The 21,299-nt window shown below is 40.4% G+C and overlaps 1 protein-coding gene across 1 annotated transcript in view; it reads left to right on the top strand.

Moving 5' to 3' along the window:
- The first annotated feature begins 320 nt into the window (after window positions 1–320).
- LOC109924438 (ETS-related transcription factor Elf-1) overlaps window positions 321–21,299 on the top strand; it is a 279,416-nt gene continuing 258,437 nt past the window's right edge. Inside the window, exon 1 of the mRNA XM_048598458.1 lies at window positions 321–725. Coding sequence (XP_048454415.1) covers window positions 671–725 — 55 coding nt within the window. The 5' untranslated portion in view covers window positions 321–670. The remainder of the gene's footprint in view (window positions 726–21,299) is intronic.

Raw genomic sequence — 21,299 nt, forward strand, 5'->3', positions numbered from 1 at the left:
TGCTTTCGCCTGTGCATTCTTGAGAATGCAAGCGCTTGTGGAGCCCTGGTTAGCATTCACTCAGGGCTGGTTTATTTTCGAATTGTAATGTCGCTGAGGGATGACCAAGGTGGAATGTACAACAGCTCGGAAAAGGCAAGCTTTTATTTGAAGTCAGGGTACTCTGGCAGTCTGTGGAAATGTTCCCAGACCCCGCCTCTCCAGGAAGTGCCGATGTACCGACTGTTTCTGCACATGGATCGACCTTTTATCCAGGAAGTCTAGCAAAACATTGGCTTCGACCATTGCAGCAAATGCTGGAGGTGTTCTCTATTTGCAGCCTGTATATGGGCTCCTGCAGGCGCACGGTCCGGCTTCTTAATGCAGCAATGAGGTTGCAGCAGGAGCCTAGCAAGGCAGGAGGATCTGCTCTTCCTGAGGCTAGATACTCTCTTTCAGGACGAGCCAAAGCCCAGTCCTCTCTTCCCCTACCCTTCCTTGTTGCAGAGCTTCGGAGTGCAGTTAATTTCCGGATTGTTTCTCTCCCCCTCGCTCTCCTCTCCACCCTCCCCTAATTTTTACTTTGACCGAGGTACACTGCAAAAACAAAATATCTGGAGCCTGGTAATAAAAATTTCTGCGTTCCTGTTAGTTTTTGTTTTGGGGGAGGGAGAGGGGAGCTGGCAGTAAAATGGCCACAGCCCTTTATGAGGGACGGAACCAGCTGGATCTGTTGATAAAAGCAGGTAAGAGCTCAGAGTGGGCATGGGGGTGAAATGCAGTTTGAAGCTGTGCTCAAGAGGGGGAGAAGAAACGGAATTTGGGGAGGCCAGTTGGGAATTTTGAGACCAGGAAATTAAAAGGGAAATGAGATTTGTGGCACGTTTGCGTTAATGTATAATATTACTGCAGGATTCAGTTAAGGGACGAGAGTGTAAATTGATTTCTCTGTCTGCAGGACTTGGTGTGTGATGGTTAAGAGTGTAGCTTTAGTGCAGTACATTTGCAGATTTCGTCCTTCTCTCAGCTAACAGGAGTTTTGACTTGTTGGTTCCCCCATTCAGTGCTATTTTCAGACATTGCAATTGTCGTTCATGAGGAGGACTCATTCTCCCTGATATTTTGGACAGTTACCCTATACCAGTGCTTGCTGCTCCACCTTTTTTACTGTTGGATTTTGTTGCACCTAATTTACTTCCAGTTCCATGTCTAGAAAAATCAAATGTTAATTGAATCAAATACTACTGACATTCTGCTTTTATGCCTTGTTCAGCCTAAGCTTGTGAATTATTTCTGTAAACCTCCTGCACGTTGTTATTCTCCTCCTTAAGCTGCTCCTTAAATACTTTCCTGAGTGCTGTTTATGTGGTATGATGTCCAGTCTGAAGGGTAATACCTGAACATTGACTGCTCCTTTCCTCCAGGTGCTGCCTGGTTTACTGTGTTCTTCCAGCCTCCTGTTTGTCTACCTTGGATTCCAGCATCTGCAGTTTTTTTGTCTCCTCATTTGGTATGAGGTGTCTTTGGACATGTTACAAAGTTAAAGGAACTATATAAATGCATGTTATTTGTTTTACTTTTACAAATAAATTGATGTCTTGCAATAAGTTTGGTTTGAAGACACATTGTAACAAATGGAAAAACCTGATCACTCCTGTTTTTGAAATGAGTTGAAGCATATGGGATGTTGGTAGAAAGTATTTAAAACATAGAAAGCAAATAGTCCTGTAGAATTTATGATAGGTGAAGCTAAATTTGCTGGTGAATTTTAGCTTGAGTTTGATGCACAAGATATCTTTATTCAGTCTGTGAGCTGTTGGTAAGGACAGCACTGTTGCAAAATCCAAGGCCATATTTGCGGGCTCCATTCCCCTCAGTGGTTAATAATTATTCCTGCAAATGTGGTTTGTCTAATGATCATCTGTAGTGTGGGCTGAATATTATTTAATTATTCCTGCTTTGTTCTTACATGCTGAATTGTTTCATCAGCCTATATGATTTAAAGCTTTAAGCTCCATGGTTGGACATTAATAAGAAGGGGGTAGATTTACATGTTAAGTGTGTGTTACATATTTATCCTATGTTTGAGTTACCCAGGTTTTTCTCAAGGTCTTAATAATAGACCATACCAGCCCAGGTTGTCTCTCTAAGGAGAGTGGGATTTTAAGTTAAGGTGTTTTTTTAATTGTAGCTATGGCTCATTAATTGTACTTTTGCTTGCAAGTCAGAAGACTGTGTATACAATTCCCACTACAGCGACTTGAACACAAAATCTAAGCTGATACGTCAGTGTAGTATTGAGTGATATCTGCAGTTGTGAAGGTCTTTGCATGAACTGTTAAACTGAGGCTGATATAACTAAAGCAGGTTGTCTGGTCGTGGTCGCATTACTCTTGGTGGGCGTTTGCTCTGTACAACGAGGCTCCCCCATTTCCTACATTACAACCACACGTCAGAAGGACGTGTTGTAAATCAGTTTGGGGAATCCTGAAGCCCCTGGAATTTGCTGTACCAATTCACATTATCATAAATCCAGATTGGAGCTCAAGTTCTCTGCAAAAATGCAGACTTTTTAAAAAAGAAAATAAAATTCCTACCCATTTCAGGTGACAGCTGAATTCTTATTTCTTGAACCACCAACATAAAAGAGCTGCTCACATTAATGTACCATGCTTTTCTAAATGTTGACCTGAGTTGTGAGGTCAGGGATTTTTTTTTTGACTTCCCAATGGAGAAGAACGATAATGATGTGCTGGCATTCTTGTTAAGCTCCTCCGGTAGCCCATATCCATTTATGTACACTGAGCTAATGTCAACACGACAGTTTCCAAACTTAGCACAGGCAGTACGGTGGCTGCAGTTTGCCAAAATAACGGGCAGTTGATCAAAGCAGAGAGTGCTACCGTCCACATGTGGACTTGTTTTGAGTTGAGAAAGCAGATTGAACTCAACAAAAGCAAGCTTTGTTTTGTCAACCCCTTGTAAATATGCAGAACGGATGTTTTGAAGTAAGCACCTTAGTTTGCTGTTGCCTCAGATATTGACAGAATTTCAGCACACTGCTGTGGGAAGGTTTATTTTTAAAGACACAGTCATGTCATCAATATTGTTTTAAAATTTGGATTTGTAATTAATAACTTTTAAAAATCTAATCAGTGGTGTTGATATTAAAGGTAATCAACTTAAAGGAGTAACTAACTTTGTAATTTTAAAGGGCCATGATATATTTGTTGTGTTAGTTCAGCAGCAATTCCACTTCCTGCTGGTAACCTCAACGACTGATCTCAATTTCAAATTTAAACAAGTCATCATTAGTGATGAAGCCAGACTGCAGGTCAAAAGCATGAAAATATTACTTTCAGATGTTTGCAGGAAATGAGAAATTACCATTTATATTTGTCCATAAATGTTTTTGATTATTTAACAGAAACTTGTATTTAGATAACATTATGTCCCAGGTTGTTTTCACAGTGTGCACTTTTTTTAAGACAACAGAGTTGAAGGAGGTGTTAATAAAATATTTGACAAAGTTTTGGGCAAAGACATGGCTTTTAAGTAGGATCTTAGAGGGGAGGGAAGGAGTTTAAAGAGAGAATTTCAGAGGGAACATGGGGCACTGTGCAACCTCCAATCATAAGGCAAAGGGAATGACACAAAGTTTAGAGGAGAGGTCATTTGGGAATGGTGGGCTGGGATGTGCTGCAGGGTTTTATTTCATTCATTCATTCATGACATGGGCATTTATTGTCCATCCTTAATTGCCCTGGAGAAGGTAGCAGTGAGTTGCCTTTTTAAATTGCTGCAGTTTGTGGTGTAATGTCACCCACATTGCTGTAAAGAAGAGAGTTCCTTGAATGTTACGTGCTGACGATGTGTGTTTCAGAACAACAGCTGCCCATGTAGTGTAGGTACGCCCACAGTGTTGTTTGGAAGGGAATTTGTAGCTGGAGTGTTCCTACACACCTACCTTTGTTGTTCCAGATAGTCGTCATGGGTTTTTGGAAGATCGCTGCAGTGTATCTTATAGCTGGAATTCACTGCTGCCTCTGTGCATCAGTGATGGAAGGAGTGAAGATTTATGCTGCTGCATTGTCATGGATTGCATTGAGTTTCTTGAGTGTTTGGGCAAATGGGGAGTATTTCATCACTCTCCTTGTAGTGGGTTATGGTGCAATGCATCTTCTGGCTGATACTCGCCACTGTCACTGGGAATTGGTGAATGCAGGAAGTGAATGTGGTGGATGGGATACCAATCAAATGCCATGCTTTGTCCTGGATGGTATCAAGCTTCTTGAGTGCCATTGGAGCTGCACCCCATCTAGAGTATTTTACCACACCTGCCTTGTGCCTGGTAGATGGGGGTGCAGGCACTGGGAAGATAGGAGGTGAGTTACTTACCACCTAGAATTCGTAGCCTCTGTAGCCAAACTATTTATATGGCTGTTCCGGTTCAGTTTCTGATAATTGGCTGAAATGACAAGGCAAAGCCTTGACAGGATTTAAACACAGGTTAAAATTGGTAGGGTTGATGGATGTGGAGCTGTTATCAATCAGGACAGAGATGTGATAGGTGAGTGGAACTTGGTGTAGGATCAGCCCTGGGCAGTAGAGCTTTGGATGAGCTGAATTTCGGGATGGAAAGCTGGCTGGAGAGCATCGATAACAAAGGCATTGCTGAGGGCTTCAGCATCAGACATGAGGAGGTTTGGGTTTATGCAATGATGTTACCTAAGTGAATGGCGCAAATATGCAGTTGGTACCTTAACTGGAGGTTGAATAATCTGAGAGATTGGGAACTCTCACATTGGCAGAACAGCTGAAGAGGGTGATTTTAATTGTTGGTGAAGCGAAATTTATGGCCCGTGAAACAGTGGCCTCTGAGGGAGGATAGGGAATACGAAGGTTTAAATGGTGAGATTGGAAGCTTATTTTTGCTTCTCACTATGATCCTACTAATAGAATAATACCGGATCTTAAATTAAACTTAATTCATGGCAGTGGCATTGTGTTTTTCGCATGCAGTTGGTGCAATACTGGACTATGACCCGCTGATCTATGTACTGTTTGCTACAACCAACTGAATCAGTGTTGTGTTTGACCAACTATAACGTCTAAAGGATCAATGAGAGCTGGGGAGGGGTGGAGGTTGGTGCATGTTTGGCAGCTCAATTTATTAGAACCATGCAGATAGCTATTCGGGGAGCGTGTAGTTATCCCAACTTGCTTGCAGCTAATTTTAGGTCGAAATTTTTGCTTCTTATTTTGCTCAGTTGTGCTTTTGGCAGTATTTCCAAAGAACAGCTCATTCTGATATTTGCTCATTACTGGCAGGCTCATAAAGCCCAAAATTGTAATAATGGTCCGTTAAAATTGAGACCTGAAAATCAATCAGTTTTAAATAATTCCTCTGGAATTATGGGCACTGTGTAAACACAGCTAATCTATTCTGTGAACAAAACTGAAGGACTTGCAACAGAATTGTTGAGAAATGGCTGCATGTTTCCAGGACATTCATGACTCAGTGAGCAAATATTCATCCTCCGATACATGTCGCATTATTGTTTTATTAAGTAGATTCCTCAGAAACGTCTGACTGGGTGGGGTGGAATGTTCTGTTACCATGATCAGGATAGCCTCAGTTGGTAAAGTGTGAACAAGCATTTAGAAGGCAATATTTCTTCACAATTTGTCTTTTCTTTTTAAAGAAGTAAACAAAATTCTAATGCAGAAACAGCAATAGGCCATTCAGACCTGCAAAATTGACCTGCCATTCAATCAAATCATTGCTGATCTTGGTCTCGAGAACATTTTAAACATGCATTTCAGTATTCTCAACAAATGTAGATTATGTTCCGGCATGGAAAAAGAATCCCCGGGAAAAGTGATCCATCCGTCAGTGACTAACTAAAAGACAGTACGAGGTTAAAAAAAGGATTATTATGTTGTCAAGATGAGTACTGAGCCTGAAGATGAGGTTTTTAAAGGATTGCCAAAATATGGATAGAAAGTTTAATATCAATCTAATAGAGTATGAGATCAAATTAACAAGTAAACTTTAAAAAAAAAGTGGGAAGCTTCTTCATTTGTGTAAAATTGTGTTATGAGGAAGGATATTATTAAACCGGAGAGGGTTCAGAAGAGACTTACCAGGATGTTGTCAGGAATGGAGGGTTTGAGTTATAGGGATAGGCTGGGACATCTTTCACTGGAGTGTAGGAGTTTGAGGCTTGACCTTTTATAGAGGTTTACAAAATCATGAGGGGCATAGATAAAGTGAATGGCAGGTGCCTTTCCCTAGGGTGGGGGATTTCAAGACTAGGGGCATATTTTTTAAGGTGAGTGGGGGAAGATTTCAAAAGGACATGAGGGGCATTTTCTTTTAACACAGAATGTGATTAATGTGTGGAATGAACTTCCAGAGGAAGTAGTGGATGTGGGTACAATTACAACATTAAAAGACATTTAGGCAAGTACCTGAGTAAGAAAGGTTTGGAGTGATATGGGCCAAGAGCAGACAGGTAGGACTAGTTTAGTTTGGGATTATGGTCAGCATGGACTGATTGGACCGAAGGGCCTGTTTCCGTGCTGTATGACTCTGCAGAGCAGTGAAAGTAAACAGTATCCCAAAAGTTGAGGTAAATTCTGATGGGCAGTAAGTATATGACATAGGTATGAAATTTTGAGTCTCTTTCAATCATAGATCATAGAAAAAAATTCCAACAACAGAGGAGAACCAAGTATCCAATGAGAGAAATGTGCTTAATTAATATTAAATAATGGACAAGTACTAGAACAATCAATGGGACGAACAAGTTGAAAAAAATCCCTTGGTACTGAAGGCCTACATCAGAGAAAATGCTGCAGAGATAACGCACATACTGATCGTAACCTTCAATAATTGCAAGATTCTGAAACATACTCAGTAATTGAGCAGGTAGTGAGTGTAACACTCATTCTTAAAAAGAGAATGCAAGAAAACTCCAAGCCAGTTAGTCTACTTTTAGTTGTGAGGAAAATGTTTGTATCTGTTTGAAGAAATGTATTAACTTTCGAGAACAAAACTAAGTGAGCTGTGGCAATTGTACTTTGAGCTGCACTTGATGTGGAGGCAGTGAATTGAAGGTTTGTGAGATGGTTTCTGGATGAGAGGTTGAATAAATTAGGCCTTAACTATGGAGTTGAGAATGATGAGAGGTGTTCCTATTGAAAAAAAAAAAAAAAATTGAGGGGACTTAACAGAGCAGAGGCCTAGTTTCGCCTGGCTGGAGAAACTAGAACTGAGGTCATTGTTTCATTATGGAGTGGGCCATTAGGACACGGTTGTGGAAAAAGAAACTTAGGAATTTTTGGCTTCTAAGAGCTGTGGATCCTTAAAAGTTGAACATGTGCAAGGGGTTAAAGGAAGGGAATTGAGGAAAATGATGATCTGGGAGAAAAGTCGAAGTTGAAGTATAAGTTCAGCCATGATCTTGTTGAATGGTGGAGTAGATTCAAGGAGCCATATGGCCTTCACCTGCTTGTTCGTTCTTTCATTCATTCTTATACCAACTCCATTTAACCCTTGTCCCAGCGTGGAACCTTGAGACTCTACCTAACACCAATATTTCAACCTCATTCTTATATCAACTCCAGTTGTATGAGCTTCAACAACCCTGTTAGAGGAGAGAATTTCAACAACCCTCTTTGTGAAAATGTACTGCCTTATTTCATTTCCTGGAATGGCTTTTGGACTAATTTTGACATTGTCTCTCCTTTTGGCTTGAATTTACCATCAGAGTAAATAGTACATTTGTGTCTACTGCATAGAATCATAGTATCATTTTAAACACATTAGGTCACCATCAACTTCCAAAGTCAAAGGAAAGCAAAGCAAAGCAATTTTATGTACATGTTCCCATTCATTAACCCTTCAAGTCATGGTGTAATTCTAGTTAATAGCCTTCAGGGATAAGATAAACTTCCTGAGGGCCCATGCTTCGAGCTAAATGCAACAGTCCAGATGAGGCTTGACCAAGACTTCCTCCTTTTTATATTTCTGCTGTCTTGAGATAAAGGCCAGCATTAATTTTTGTCACTGTGCACAAGGTTTTAGTCATTGGTGTTCTTGAATATCCAATGAACTTAGCCCCTCCCCACAGTTTTGAGTCGCAAAAACACAACTGCAGAGGTGCTATTTTCTGAGGGATAAGATCTCCCAACATTTTAATGGACTCTTCAGTGGTTTCTTTAGGAGAACGTTTGTTGGATTGTTAGAAAAGAAAGCAGTTTCATCCAGGCAAACCACCAAAGTAGGCTAGGGGAAGGGTGACAGGATGTAGAATGCACTGGAGAAACAATTTGTTTATTTGTAATTAAAATGTGCCCTTTTTGCCCACTGTAAAGTTGCTTTTATTCATAGTTTTAGATTTGAAAATAGCTACCCAAGTGATGCAGTTTCTGGCCACCAGCTTGAGCCAGTTAGATGCAAAGAGTCCTCAAATTGTTGCCGTACTTATAATCAGTTCTACTCTTGTGCTTACAGTTGGACCAGTGACAATGTACCAGTGATAACGGAGTTACAAGACTGCAACATCATCCAAAGACTTCTCCCCCATCCAGCAGGGCATTGGATTTAGACCTTTCCTGCTTTGTTGTTCCAAGAAATAGGTTTTAGTCCGTAAGGACCCGATTTAAGCTGGTATAGGCATGAAATCTGTCCCTTTGTCTAACAAATCTACTACTCGTTCTGTGTTTGAGGCCTGTATGTGGACATGGTCCCTTCTGCTATCCATTAAAGACTCTACAGTTATTTGGCTGTCCTGGGGAAGAAAAGGATCATATTTTCAGTCTTGTCATTTCCAAAATGACCAAAAACCAAAATAGCACAATAACAAATAACATGCAAGGTGACTGTAACAAGGGCATGCTGCCATGCCTGACCTTTCTTGACTTGTCTATGCCCTTTGACCACAGGACCATTGCTTTTCTGGTGACATTTCGGCTGTCAGCTGGTTCTGTTTTTTTACATAATTATAGACAGTGTATGACTCGTATTGTCATCTCCTCTTGCTCCCACACCGTTACCTCCTTAGCGTTACCCAACACTCCAGTCTTAGCTCCCTCCTAATTCTCACCTGCACATTACCCCTTGGTGACATTATCCAAAAACACATTTAGTTTCCACAGATATGCTGACAACTCCTAACTTTGCCTTAGCACCACCTCTCGACTCCTCCACTGTTCAGAAATTATTGGACAGCTTATCCACTGTTCAGCGAGCAGAAATTTTCTGAATTAACTTTTGGGAAGTCCAAAGCCATTGTTTTGATCAATCTATTTCCTAGCTTCTGACTACACTCCTCCCCCTGACAGCAGTGGGAGCCTAAACCAGACTGTTTCCAATGCTGTGTGTGTTATTTGACACTGAGCTAAGTTTCTGACTGCACATTCATGTCATTACTATTTCCATCCTTGTGACATTGCTACGTTTTGCCCTGTCCTAGCTCATTTGTGCTGTATCCCTCATCCATGCCTTTGCTGCCTCTGTTCCAGTGCATTCCTGGCTGGTCTCCCACATTTCACCTTCCACAAACTTGAGGAGGTCATCCAAACCTCTGTCTCTATCTTTCATAAAGTTCCATTCATCGCTACGCTCATTGACTTACATGGACCTATAGTCGAGCATCCTCATTTTCAAATACCTCCATGGTTTCCCCTTTCCTTCCTGTAAATTCCTCCCTCCAGCACCACAACTCTGAGAGACCTGTGCCCTTTAAATTCTGGGGTCTTGTGCATTCACAATTTCCGGAATTCCTTCCCTATAACCTCTCCATTATTCTCCTTTAGTATACTCTTTAAAATGTATCTCTGATCAAGCTTCTGATAATTTTAAATCTGCTGACGTGGCTTGGTCTCCTATTTTGTTTCATAATGCTCCTTGAGCTGTTTTGTCACTTGAAGTTTTGGGGCGTCTTTTGTAAAGTTGTTTAACTTTGTCAGACGCTCTATTTTCTTATACCTTTTGTTCTTTTTGTTCCCTGTCGCCTTTTCCCTGACTGGCTTAGAAACAGTTTCAATTCTGACAGCACCCAGCCCTGACTAAGAGTTCAAGTGTTAACTGTATTTCTTTCTGCCTGATCTGTGTATTTCTAGAATTTTCTGCCATTATCTCATAAGAACTGTGGCAGCTTGTGGGGGAGAAAAATACTGTTGGTTTTGACTGATTCCTCCCCTTTACTTCATAAAGAGGTTTCAAAAACTTTGGCAGCTGAAGACTTTTAATGTGTTGCTGCACTGTTAATTATTTAGTGTTATGTCTAACTAGGGTTTCCTTCGACCCATCTTTCCCTCATAACTTAACGTCCATGTAAGTCTTCACGAGCCGGTCCCTTGTGATAAGTAGATAGTAACAATGTCTTGCTGGAATTATACAGAGCATCAGTGAGGCCACACCTAGAATATTGAGTGCAGTTTTGGTCTCCCTATCTGAGGAAGATTGTTCTTTCTGTACAGGGAGTGCAGGAAGGTTTACCAAATTGATTTCTGGGAATGAGATTGAGTCAGTTAGGATTGTATTCACTGGCGTTTTGAATAATGAAGGGAGGTGGTGTTGGTTTCTTTTAGAAACATACAAAATTCTAAAAGGACTCAGCAGGTTAGATGCAGGAAGGATGTTCCTGATGGTAGGGGAGTCCAGAACTAGGAACATAGCTGAACGGGTAAACCTGTTAGGATTGAGATGTGGAGAAATTACTTCCACCAAAGAATGATGAGCTTGTAGAATTTACTACCACAGAAAGTGGTTGAGGCTGAAGCTTTAATGTGTTTTTCAGAAGGAGGTAGAGAGAGCTCTTGCAGCCAAAAGGATCAAGGGACATGGAGGGGGGAGGTGGGATTAGAATATTGAGGTCAATGATCAACCATGATCAGATTGAATGATGGGACACACTGGAGGGGTCGAATGGCCTACTTCTGCTCCTGTCTTCTAGGTTTTTCTGTGAATGTTCCCTCTGGGACAACAATGACCATCATCTTTGATTAGGAAGATTGCAACATGCGTACCCTGGTTGTGAGGGATAATACAACCTTGCACAAAAAAACGTTGCAATACACCTTGGCTAAATCCTCTCGCTGATTTTTTTTTTAGCAAGCGATGTGAGTTTATTCTAAATAATAAAGGAGGAAGGTTGAAACCCCTTCATAGAAGTAGTGAGTAAAATTACCAGTATTGAGACTCTTATCGTTGTAGAATCCATTCAAGTGAATGAATGCAAATCAATTAAATATTGAAGGAATTTTAACTTTTGCCAACATTTGGTTTTATCAAATCATAGTTTACTGCTTTAACAATCAATCATGTCTGTGGTCAATATAAACCTTTTAGGGAGTGATGTTCAAGGTTGTTGGCATTTGGTATATTTAATGATCCAGTACCAGCTGTTCTATAAAATTTACACTGGAGTTCATTTGCTTTTCTTTTGTCTAATTCTCTGGATTTAATCACCTCAAAGATGCCACCTGTAGCTGGACCAGTAACCTTCAATATTTTCTCTAAGTTCCATAGATCTGAAAATCCTCTTAAGATCTAGAAGAACAACGCTTGATGAATGTTTGGTTTTTAGTTCCCTGGTGGAACATCTCCACTGACCTCTTCTTTCAAAATCTGCCATATTGACCCGTCCTAATACAGCAAACGTTATATTAACCAGCACCTATGGGACCAGGAGCATGCCAGTTCATCAAATAATCTGGATAATTAAGAGGCACGCATAACCGCAGTAAACCCTGGCCAAGGAAAGCTTTGAGATATCAACATCCCTCAAAAAATGTATGCCAAAACATTAACATATCTCCTAAAATCAGTGCAAAAACACACAGTCAGTAGTAGAAATGCAATGCAGGGGGTAAACATTTTAGTTAGAGCATAAATACTCGGACATCATGGTATTTGCGGGACATAATTTTTGCCAAGTTATCAGGAGTGCAGGTGGGTAAGGTGCCAGGTAAAACAAAATTTGCTGTGTCAGTCAAAGTTTGGCTCAGTCTCATTTTTTTCCCCTCTGCATCTCCCTGCAGTGCTTTGTGATATTTCGGTTTCAGTATTAAAGGCATTATATAAATGCGCGTCATTTCTGTCAAACTTCAGTCATTCCGTGCTTTATTCATCGGATTAATCCAATTAAACTGGTGACTCATTCTGGACCCTAGTTCAGTCATTGAACCCATCCCAACGAGTCCTCATCTAAGTTACGTCAGAACATTGGATTTAGGAGCAGGAGCCATTTGTCCCTTTAAGCCTGTTCCACCATTCGATTAGGCTGTGGATGATCTGAATCAGTAAATCTTTTCACTGGGACTTTGAGAGAAAAACCGGTTTAAAAGAAAAAGAGCTGGAACGCTTTAAAATGGTCATCGAAGTCACCTGACCTGAAAGTAGCCAAACTCTCAGGAATACAGCAATAAGTGTCTAGTGGCAGGGTCTAACTACCATATTGAGAAAAGCTTGTCTAAAGGGTAATTACCTGGACAATAAAGTTCATCTTTGGGATATATAGCTCATAAGACCTTCAACTGTCACCAGATAGGACAAGACTTCTTGACTATAGGGACTGCTGGAACAAGCCCAACTTGTTGTAAAAAGAGGAGACTTCAAACCTGTCACTACCATCCTGTCTATATCAAATGTTAACATGAAGAGTCACCTAGACTCAAAACATTAGCTTTCTCGCTCTCGCTCTCTCCCCATGGATGTTGTCTGGCCCATTGTGATTGCCAGCATTTGTTTTCAGTACAGATTCCGACGTCTGCAGTAATCTGCTCCTACGTTGTGTTTAAGTGACTGCCATGTCTCTTCGAGGATGGCCTACCCTGAAGAAGTTTTGGTCTTCCCTACGACAGGAATTCTGGTCATCTCTTTCACCATGTACGTCTTCGTTGCTTTTCGTTTCACTGCTGGTACTTGCCAAAACTTGCTTCCACAGCCATGTTTGTTTTCTCATAGACTGCCAATGACTCAGGCTTGCCCCAGCTCTGATAAAGAGTCCTCCAGATCTGAAACATTACTTTGCTGTCTGACCCGCTGTGATATCCAGCTTTTGTCATTTTCAGTTAACGTTGAAATTCTGTCAAAATTCTTTGTAAAACTGGATTGTCAACCTTGTGTGTCAACAACCAGGTTTTCACCTATTGAAACCTATCATTGTCTCAAAAAGATATTAACAAATGCAGAGTATTATTAATGAGGTTGAGGTTGCCAACAAAAAATCCTCTTGGAAAAGTACCCTGGGACCAGTATTTTAGTGGACGTTCCAAGAGCATTTTGGGCAGATATTTGAAGGGAAGCTGCTGTCTCCAATGGTTTCTCTCTCAAAAAATCTGACACCTGGTCCTACGGAAACAACTACAGAGAAAAGTTATCGAGGAACTGAGCACTTTCAATAACTGCGACGTTTGCTACAACTGACTGCATCCACAAAACCGGCCAAACAGCCTCCAGCACAAGTTAAAACCGAATGCCACAACAAAAAAATAGCTCCACAACAGAAAAAAAGTCTGAATTAGTTTGGTCACCCATTCCTCTTTAGCTTAGTAGGTGTGTGTGTGTGTGTGTGTGTGTGTGAGTGACAGTGAGAGAGAGTGTGAGTCTGTGTGTTGTAAGGTCCAAATTACTGTATGAAGGTTACATGCTTGACATTGCTTCTGTTTATTTTTTCTCATTTGCCACTTCTTTGACTCAGGAAGTATTGATGTTTGATTCCTAATTGCTCATAACAGAAATAGTTAACTATTTATTTAAACTACTTAATTCGGAGAGGGTATAGCCTCATGCAAAAATGACTTGAACTTTTGTTCAACCTCCTATATTTATTAGAACAGAGGATAGCCAGTGTACGCCTTCTCACCTCATCATAATACTCTTCAACAAAAGTTGTTTTGAACACTGCTGCATGATCCAATACTCTGACTTGTGGCTTTTAAATGGAACTGTCCTGTTTCTTTGTATTTTTAGAACCTAGCAGTATAAGAAGCATCTCTTGACTATTAAGCTAAGGTTGTATCAGTACAGGCAAGAAACTCACAGTAAAGTTGTTTAAGAGTTGAGCTTTGAATCGAGCAACAGCAAAATGGTAGCTGCACTAAAATTTGCTCTGAAAGCACCTCAGTTCTCCTTTAATCACTTAATTGGGGTTGGGGGCAGGAAGAAATACACATTTGCATCTTGTTGATAAGTCCAATGTGGGTTTGTAATTTGCTTTTGTTGTTTTGATAGTAAACAACTTATGGTTCAAACATCTGTGAGTTATCTGGTAGATTTGTAGGAAGTACCAGCTGTAAGTGGGTTTCTGTTAACTGCTGTTCTGTTAACCTCCATAATCGGTTGCATTTTTTAAACATAAAGTGAATAAGGGAGGATTGATTACTCCAAACAGTCATTCCTTTGGTAGTATGACTGTTTGAAGCCAACTTGATTCCACAAGAAATGTCATGTACACGCTTATTTAATTTTACTTTGTTTAAACTAGAAATCTTGGAAAGTTCTATGCCTGAATATATGTCACTTTATTGTTTCTAGTGTTTTTTTTTTAGTTTCTAGTCTGGCTGAGACTCTGTTGTCCCTGTGTATGAATTGGATAGTCATTAGCATAAATAAAATTATAAATTACAAACTGGAATAATTGTTGAAAAGTGGACAGTCCATCTAAGGACACTGCTAATGGTAAAAATCTTCGGGTATCGTATTCTGAAATGCACTAACAAGAACGTGCATTTATATAGTAACTTAAATATAGAAGAGCGTACTAAAGTTTTTTTTTTATGAAGTGTTATCAAACAAAACTTGATTTTATCACTTCAGACATTAGGGCAGATGCACGTTTGTTTGGTCAAAGATATGACTTCAATAAGTGTGTTCAAGGAAGAAGGTAGAAAGAAAAGTTGGAGAAATGTAGGGAGGAAACTGTAAAGCCTAAGAGCTAGGCAGCTGGCTGTTTATGGGAGAGATTAAAATGCAATAGGTTGGTTTTGGAAGAAAAACCTGATATTTTAGGATTCCTGGGGATAAAGGAATTTAAAGGGAATGGTGTATAAAGCCAGACAACAAGTTCACCTAAGTGGGGGGCGGGAGGCACTGGCCTAGTGATATTATCGCTGGACTGTTATTCCAGAGACCCAGATAATGTTCTGGGAACCTGGGTTCAAATCCTGCCACGGCAGATGGTGACATTTGAATTCAGTAAATATCTGGAATTAAGAGTCTAATGATGACTGTGAATCCATTGTCAATTGTCGGGAAAAACCCATCTGGTTCACTGACGTCCTTTAGGGAAGGAAACTGCTATCCTTACCTGGTCTGGTCTATATGTGACTCCAGACCCACAGCAATGTGTTTGACTCTTAACTGCCCTCTGGGCAATTAGGGATGGGCAATAAATGCTGCCTAGCCAGCGCTGCCCTCATCCTGTGAATGAATAAAGGGAAAAAAAAAGTGGACAAATTAACCCTGAGAGACACAACTTTCTACCTAGAAGATAAATGTAAGTAAATGGGTTCAAACTTTTCCTCTGACATTTAGTTGGTTCTTTTCAGCAAACCCTTTCAAACTATTTCACAGGCCTGGGGATGAGAGCCCCTACCTAGAATGCCTCATGGATCAATTGTCGATCCACCTCCATTCCTCATCTGCAACAGATGAAGACATGGCACCAACCTGCATAGTTACACTGGCATCTTCCAGAGCATCCTCCCCTGTGCTGTCAACCTGATTGTCTATCAGGCATCCAGCTGCTGTTACCTACACTTAACATTTGGTCTTCTCCATGTTTATCTTCAGCTTCCCATTGGACTGCCCACTTACCCCCCACCACCCGCTCTCCTGATTCCATCCCCTTCTCAGCTGCTGCCAATTAACATACCTAGGTTACCTTGAGCTAAGCTTCTGACCTCTCATTCCTCTCCATCATGAAGATGTTTCGACAGTCTAAAACCTCACCTGTGTCCCCCTCACCTTCCCTAACCCATCTGCTTGCTGTTGGCACCTTCATCAATGTCTTTGTCACTTTCAGATGTAATTGTGTTTCCATGCTTAGCTTCACCCTCCATAAATTTCAGTTCCTCAAAATTATTCCCCTGGAGAGAAAGGAAAGGCGACCAAAACGAGCACCCCATTGTGGAGCCGCAGGAATTGAGATTTAAGTGCAACAGGAACAGGAAGCTCGTGATCAACGTCAGGTTAGTAAGATGCTACAAAATGAAACTAATTTCACAGTACAAAGGAGAACGCAGAAAGGAAATGAGCCAAGAGAATGTGTGAGAAGATTAGTAGCTAATAAGAAGAATCTTAACATAATAAAGGGTAAAAGGATAGTCAAAGAACCGGCTAGTCTGATTAAGGTACTGAAAGGAAGACTTGTTGAGGTTAAGGATATTGCTGAAGTTGTTTGTGCTTTTTTAGTCATGGAGATGGGAGCCCAAAAGTTGGGCATGGTTTTTTTTTTAAAAGACTTGTGGTTAGCAGTGCTTGAAATACAAATGTCATCCAGTCCAGATTAGATGCATCATAGGTTTCTGAGAGGGATAGGTTTGGACATGATGGAGACTTCTGGTCAGAATCACTCAGTCGTGCTTCAGTATGGGAGTGGAACAGGGACTAGAGTTGCAAAAGTTATCCCCCGTTCACAAAAGCGGAGAGAGAGACAGAGAGAGAGAAGTCAAGTAACTACCCATCATGCACCATTCTTTCCTTGAACTGGTTTCCTGGAGGCAGGATCTGGTGTGGAAAATGGTCAATCACTTTGTCAGTTAAGGTCAGTACAGCCGACTCAAATTTTCCAGTGCTCTAGTACAGGTAATATGGACATGTAAGGTGACTGTTCCCAACACAGTCTGGGGAGAAGAGCCCAGGTTTGAGCTGAGGGATCTGACCCATTACTGAAAATCCAACGGAAGGTCCTAGTCCATCATAGGAGACAAAATCACTTGTTGCTTGGAGGATGAATAAGTTAATGGCAGTCAACAAGGTGCGAAAGGCAGATACATTGGGAAATGAAATTTAATGCAGAAGGATGCATTTTAGTAGGAAAAATGAAGATTCTATGCAAATTAAATAGTAAAATTTTTAAAGGCGTGCAGGAATAGAGATCTGGGGATGCGCTTGGGAACCCTTAAAGACGGCAGTTTAAAAGTGTGCTGGATTCTTGGTTTTATAAATAAAGGCACAGCATATAAAAGCAAGACAATTATGCTGAACATTTGTGCATCATTCATTAGATCTCAACTTTATGGTATTATATCCAAATCTGGGCAGCGCACTTCAGCAAAGATACTAAGGCATTTTAAATGTGTGTCGAGATAACTTTCCAGTACCAAGGGTGAGGGACTTCAGTTCTACCAGTACACTGCAAAAGCTGCAGCTGTCCTTTAAAGAAGAGAAGGCGTGGACTAGTTGGGCCAAATGGCCTGTTTCCATGCTGTAGGGATTCTATATTTTAAAAAAAAGTTTAAGGGGAGATTTAGTAGAAATGTTGTAAGTTAATAAGGGGTTTTGAGATAGTAACATTGCATGATTATAAACATATCTATTCATAATATAGCCACAGTGAATTGAATAAGTGTGTTTTATGGTACCAGTCACAAAGTTGCTTGCACAGCTGCCCCTTGTTTCTGCCTGACCCACTTATTCCCATGTCTTGATGCTGGGAGCCCTGCAGAGGAATAAGACCTATTTATTGACTCTATAGCAGAGCACCTCCTCAATTTTATTAAAACTACACACCATGGCAGATGGCAGCAAGTGACAGTTAGCTCAGATTTTCCTAGTCGTAGCCTAATTTGCCACCTCAGAGTTTTGTGAATCACCTGTACTAAATCATCCATCAGTCTCTTGTTACGGACCAGACCAAACCCCCTCAAAATATATTAACAAGATAGTTTAGACCTTAACTTTTTCTTATTTTAAAGGAAAGTGTAGAGCATTGCATTCCAGATACAATTGGATTAGCCAAACTACTCAACTTTAAGCAAAACACACTTTTTATTTTTACACTACAGACAAAAATAAAAGAAATGGCTTAACTGTAACTCTATTGAAATGCTGAACAAAATAATATGTACATATTAACTACTACTAATTACCTGTTCCAATACAGTAACATCCCATACGCAAATGCTTGGCAAAGGCAAATGCAGTAAAATAGATTGTCTCTCATGCAATTCTAGCAGCAGGAAGAGAACCCCAGCTTTTAGCTGTAACAGAGAGAGGAATAAGAGCTTCCACGTCCAGCTTCAAGACTTCAGCAATTGCAGAAAGCTAAAACTAAAGATCCTGGTTCTATGGGAGCTTGACTCCATCCGTTTATGGCTGTGGTGACAAAACAAGGCATTACATTCAATTGGTAACATTTGAGAGCCAGCACAGGCATAGTGGAGTGATATAACACTACTATGGCTTTAAAAGGTGTATTTTGTCCTTGTATTTTTGAAGAGAGGTTTTAAGCCATAGGTACTGAGCTATAGCTTCCAAGCCAATAAAGTAAACAGCTTGTGAGGCCTTTTGGTAATTTTTTTTAAGAAGCTGGAACAATAGAAGCAGCATGAGTGGATGGAGTCAGGCTCCCACAGAACCAGGGTTTTAATTTAGCTTCCAGCAGTTGTTGGGGTTTTGAAGTTGGTTATGGAAGCTGCCATACCTACCTCTGTCTACCAGGGGTTTCTCTTGGTGTTCTTTTCCTCTTGGACTGGAGAAATATTGCACGTGAGATAATCCATTTTACTGAATTTGCCTTTGCCAAGGGTATGTTTGTGGGATGTTATTACATTGAAACTATTGCTGTTTAGTAGTTAAATAATCTATAATTCTGTTAAGTTTTCTAGTAGAGTTAAAGTTATACTAATTATTTTCTTTTATTTGTGTCTTAACTGTAGGGTAAAAATAAAGTGTGTTTTGCTTAAAGCCAAGTAGTGTAACCAATCTGGAAACTTACCCTTGCCTTTAAATAAGAAAAGTTAGGCTATCTCCTTGCAATGTTTGAAGGGGGTTTGACCTGGTCCATAACAGTGACTGGCCTTGTCCTGTGAGTGTGTGTGCGCGTGCGCTTTGCTACTCAGTTTAGCATTTTTTTGCTCATCCTTTTGAGGCACAGATGACTGCACCTGGAAGCTTTTGCTACAAAGAAGATGAGGTTTTGCCGACATGTTTCTGACTAAGGTTCTGCTCACCTAGTGTTCTTTCTGTTTGCTGTCATATGTGTTTGCTTTCGAAGGAAGTAGCATTTATTGAAAACAGGGTTGTTCTAAGTGGACAAGCTATTCCCAGGACTTGAGTCGATATCAGAACTACTGAGTTTTGCCTTCAGGGTGTACTTGACTTGCTTCTTCTGACTGTCATGGGAATGCAACCCAGACCCATCCTCTCCATGGAAGGTTCACTTTGCCAAGTTGAGTGTCAGACATTCAGGTGATATGCCAGCTCAGGTTTTTGGCACAGCATATTTTCCTGCCATCTGATCTTTCAAACTTTCTGAAGACACCTTGAAAGTGAAAATATTTGAGCTCCTTGACATGATTCTGGTAGATAGTGCAAATCCTGAATATGGACCAGGGTGGTCAGGACTACTGCTGTACAAACAGTCAGTCTGGCTTTGGCTCAATAATGGATTATTTATTCATTCAGAGATGCAATACCTAGCTGCATATACACTAATTTGAAAAAAAAATTAACTGTCATTATAAACCAATAACAGTTGAATTTTTTTTTGTGTTAAGTTGGATATACCTTACTGCCTCATCTCATGTACATCTGATTGAAAACAAATACATGCTGTTGGTGCCAGAATCTGAAGTATCCAGTTGTGTTGAACCATGCCTCTACAAAGTTGAGATGGCTTCTGATTTTTTTCCAGAGTAAGAAGTGGTAATGGAAGATTACAGTCTCCTGTTAACTGATTGTAGACACAGAAATGAAACAACTTGTAAGCTTGTGGAATGGATTAGGATGTTTCTTCTGCCATCTACATTGCCTCCTTATTGAATGTCATTGATATGAATCATTACCTTTGATTCCTGCTTCAGAAACCTGCAATATTTTAGAATTGAACAGCTGAACAATAAAATTCACAGAAGGATTATTTGCAATATATGTACTGTGTTCACATGTTGCTTCTACACTAGGATGAGTCAGTCATTCTGCACAGAAACAGACCCTGGTTCAACTAAGTCCGTGCTGACCGCATTCCCAAACTAAACTAGTCCCACTTGCCTGCATTTGGCCTATATCCCTCCAAACCATTTCTGTTCATATACTTGTCAAAATGTCTTTTAAACATTGTTACTGTACCTGCATCCATCACTTTCTCTGACAGTTCATTCCACACGTGAACTACTTTCAATGTTAAAAATAAAGTTGTCCCTCGTGTCTCTTTTAAATCTTTCTCCTCTCACCTTAAAAATATGCCCCTAGTTTTGTACTCACCTCACCGGAGGGAAAAGATTCTTGCTATTCACCTTATCTATGCCCCTCAGGATTTTATAAGGTCCCTTCATTAAGTGGTTGTTCACAAGCCTCATAAAGGACATCGATGCTCCTACACTTTTTTCCTTTGATTTAATGAAGATTACTTGCACTTTGAGTTCAGTTCAGTTCAGTACATTCACAGAAAAGGAATTTTGAGAGCTGGAGAAGAAAAGAGATTTTATTGGAACTTTTTTTAAAATGCTGCTCACGTGGATTGTTTCAGGCGAGAATATGACCCCCATTTTTTTTCCCCTGACATTTTTTTTTCTGTGTATGAGTGGAAACAACAAACCTAATCCTTGATTGAGGAGTTTGCCAACAGTTGCTGCTGATAAGTTATGCTCAATTCTTAATGGGGCTGGCTTAGCTTTGTAACTTCATGACTCACCAAAAATGTAAGCAGTTGTCAAAAACATTTTAGATCATGACCGCAGCAGTAAGTGTTGATAATAGGGATTTGCTCAACGGTTCAAAAAAGAACCAGAAATAGCTGGAAACGCTCAGTGGGTCTGGCAGCGTCTGTTGAGAGAAACCAGAGTTAACATTTCAGGTGCAGTGGCTCTTATTCAGAACTGATTTTGGCTAGGAAAAGGTTGGTATCTGTGCCTGTTCCTAGCTAAAACCAGTATTGAAGAAGGGTCACTGGACCCGAAACATTAACTCTGCTCTCTCTCACTCCACAGATGCTGCCTAGTCTGTTGAGTTTCCCTAGCAATTTCTGATTTCCAGCATCTACAGTTCTTCCTTTGTCTTTGCTCGCCAGTTCAGTTTGGCACAGTTTAGCCCCATCTTTCTCACAAAGCTAAATCTGGTAGGATCACGCTGAGAATGTCAG

The sequence above is a fragment of the Rhincodon typus genome, chromosome 6 (assembly GCF_021869965.1).
Source record: "Rhincodon typus isolate 14 chromosome 6, sRhiTyp1.1, whole genome shotgun sequence".
Classification (NCBI taxonomy): Eukaryota; Metazoa; Chordata; class Chondrichthyes; order Orectolobiformes; family Rhincodontidae; genus Rhincodon; species Rhincodon typus.